The sequence below is a fragment of the Formica exsecta genome, unplaced genomic scaffold (assembly GCF_003651465.1).
Source record: "Formica exsecta isolate Colony F162 unplaced genomic scaffold, ASM365146v1 scaffold1309, whole genome shotgun sequence".
Lineage (NCBI taxonomy): Eukaryota > Metazoa > Arthropoda > Insecta > Hymenoptera > Formicidae > Formica > Formica exsecta.
The window spans coordinates 42,648-45,173 of NW_021848641.1; the positions used below are offsets into that span (position 1 = coordinate 42,648).

The 2,526-nt window shown below is 27.6% G+C and overlaps 1 protein-coding gene across 1 annotated transcript; it reads left to right on the forward strand.

Annotated features, from left to right (window-relative positions):
• The first annotated feature begins 879 nt into the window (after nucleotides 1-879).
• LOC115245799 lies at nucleotides 880-2,117 on the forward strand. The gene has a single exon (XM_029824281.1). It carries the CDS (start codon nucleotides 1,059-1,061, stop codon nucleotides 1,629-1,631), a length of 573 nt encoding a protein of 190 aa, XP_029680141.1. The 5' UTR covers nucleotides 880-1,058; the 3' UTR covers nucleotides 1,632-2,117.
• The last annotated feature ends 409 nt before the right edge of the window (nucleotides 2,118-2,526 follow it).

A 2,526-nucleotide genomic window follows, 5' to 3' on the forward strand; every position in this document is an offset into this window, starting at 1 on the left:
ACGGCAATTTTGTTTATAATACTAATAATAATGTTAATGACGAAAAACTTATTGTGTGCAGGCGCCCTCGAAAAGATAAGCAAAAAGGCGCAAAAGACTATACAGCTTGTGCAAAATGCAAGGGATTTTTTGTGAAAAGTAGCATCAGACGCCATTTTAAACAGTGCACAGGCCATGGTAGTAAATATACTAGATCTGTGTTAGTTATGGGCAGAGCGATTATTGGACGTATTCATCCTATAGCAGAAGAAACATTACGAAAAGTATTTTTCCCTGCACTCAGAGAAGATGAAATAATACGTTTAATTCGATATGACGAATTAATTATTACGTTTGGTAATAGATTATGCCGTAAATATCGTAAACAATATCAGCATAAGTTAATTCGTTCACATCTTAGATACCTTGGTCGTTTCTTAAAAACGATGAGATAGCTAAACGTTCAAGTTACAGACATGAAGTCAATTTATCATCCTACATTTTACGAAGATTCTATCAGAACAGTTAATAGGATGTCTGGATTTGACGATCGCACAAGTACTTACAAAGTGACAACAACACCACAACTAATGGGAACTTTATTTAAAAAAGTAGGAAATGTTCTGATTACTCAAAGTATAAAGAACAAAGATTACGAAACAAAGAAAAATACTGAGGGATTCCTTGCTCTTCTCATCGATGATTTTCCAATTAGTGTTAATAAAGCCGCTTTGTAAGCGCAGAAAGAAAATAGAAGGTGTAAAAAAACGGAACTTTCTTTAATGGACGATATCAAAAAACTTTGTAATTATCTTGATGAAAAACGTAAATCCCTGTATGAGATATTAAAGGAAACATTTTGTTATAATAGTTGGCTGGAACTAACAAAAGTAACTCTTACATCTGTGCAATTATTTAATCGCCGTAGAACGGGCGAAATAGAACATCTTCTCATCAAAGATTTTGAAAACTACATAGAAATTTCAGAGAAAACAGATAAAGACTTATTTCTATCTCTGTCAGGTGCAGCACGAGAAATTGCAAAAAAATATGTAAGATTTACTATACGCGGAAAATTAATGCATACTGTTCCTGTATTACTATCAGCTCAATTATTGAAATGTATTAAATTGATTTTAAAATATCGAGCTAATGCTCATGTACCTGCTACAAATCCATATTTATTTGGAATTCCGGGATACAACAAAAGTTGTTTTAAATACTTAAATGCTTGCGAATTGATGCGACAGTTTTCTACGGCATGTGGTGAAAAACGACCATGGAATCTACGTGGAACGGATCTCAGAAAACACGTTGCTACGATAAGTGTAGCGTTAGATTTATCAGAAAATGATGTTTCTGATCTGGCAAACCATATGGGTCATGCAATAACAATACACAAAGAAATCTACAGGCAACCCGTTATAAGTAGAGATATTGTACGGATGTCGCAAGTTTTACAAAAAGCACAAGGTGTCAATAACTTCGAAAGTGATGAAACAGATAGTAATCATGAAAACGGAGAAACTTCAGTAGAGAATGATATGAGTTTATCCAATGAAATTGAAGCGGAATCATATAGTATCCTCGATGATAGCAGCAAATCAATAAAAAAAACTGGCGGAAGTGCAAAGAAACGAAATAGTACGTAAATATATTTTAAATTTATAACGTAGAAGTAAGAAAGATAGGAGAAAGTACATGTGACAAAGTCATTTATTTATGGACATAAATACAAAAATCGTTCTATCCACTTTTCTCGTCTCTACCACCATAATCCACAATATATAAGTATCGGCCATCCTTAATATTGACTTTTCTGTTGATATGTTTAGAATATAACAAAAATCAAATACTCAAGTATTCTGACATATCTATTTTAACTATTTACTACTATATTAATTAATTTAACTGTACATATTTTAATAACAAAAAAAACAATAGAAAAAATTAAATTAACAAAAAAATAATAGAAAAAAAATTATATAACAAAAACAAACAATAAAAAAATATAAAACAAAAAAAACAATAGAAAAATTATTTAATAATAAAAAAAACAATAGAAAAATAATATAACAAACAAAAACATTTAAAAAAACAAAAATCCCTCCCGACTGCTGCCAACAAAAGCCCAACATTTAATTAATAAAGAAAATAATATAACAAAAAAACATAACAAAAAAAAACAGTAGAAAAATTATTTAATAAAACAAACAATATAAAAAATTAAATTAATAAAAAAACAAAAGAAAAAAAATAATATAACAAAAAAAAATAGAAAAAAAAATAATATAACAACAAAAATATTTCAAATAAAAAAATTTGCTTAGAAAAGTTTGAAATAATATCTATTATTATATTATTATTATTACATATTTAGTATAATATAAAGTATAAGAAATCACACAAATAAGTTTATTCGAAGTATTATTTATTTATTGTTAATTTGAATTTATTCTTATAACATGTTTATTTATTTATTAATCATTGTTTATAAAATGTTAATTTTAATTATTAATTATTATTATTTGAATTTATTATTTGTTT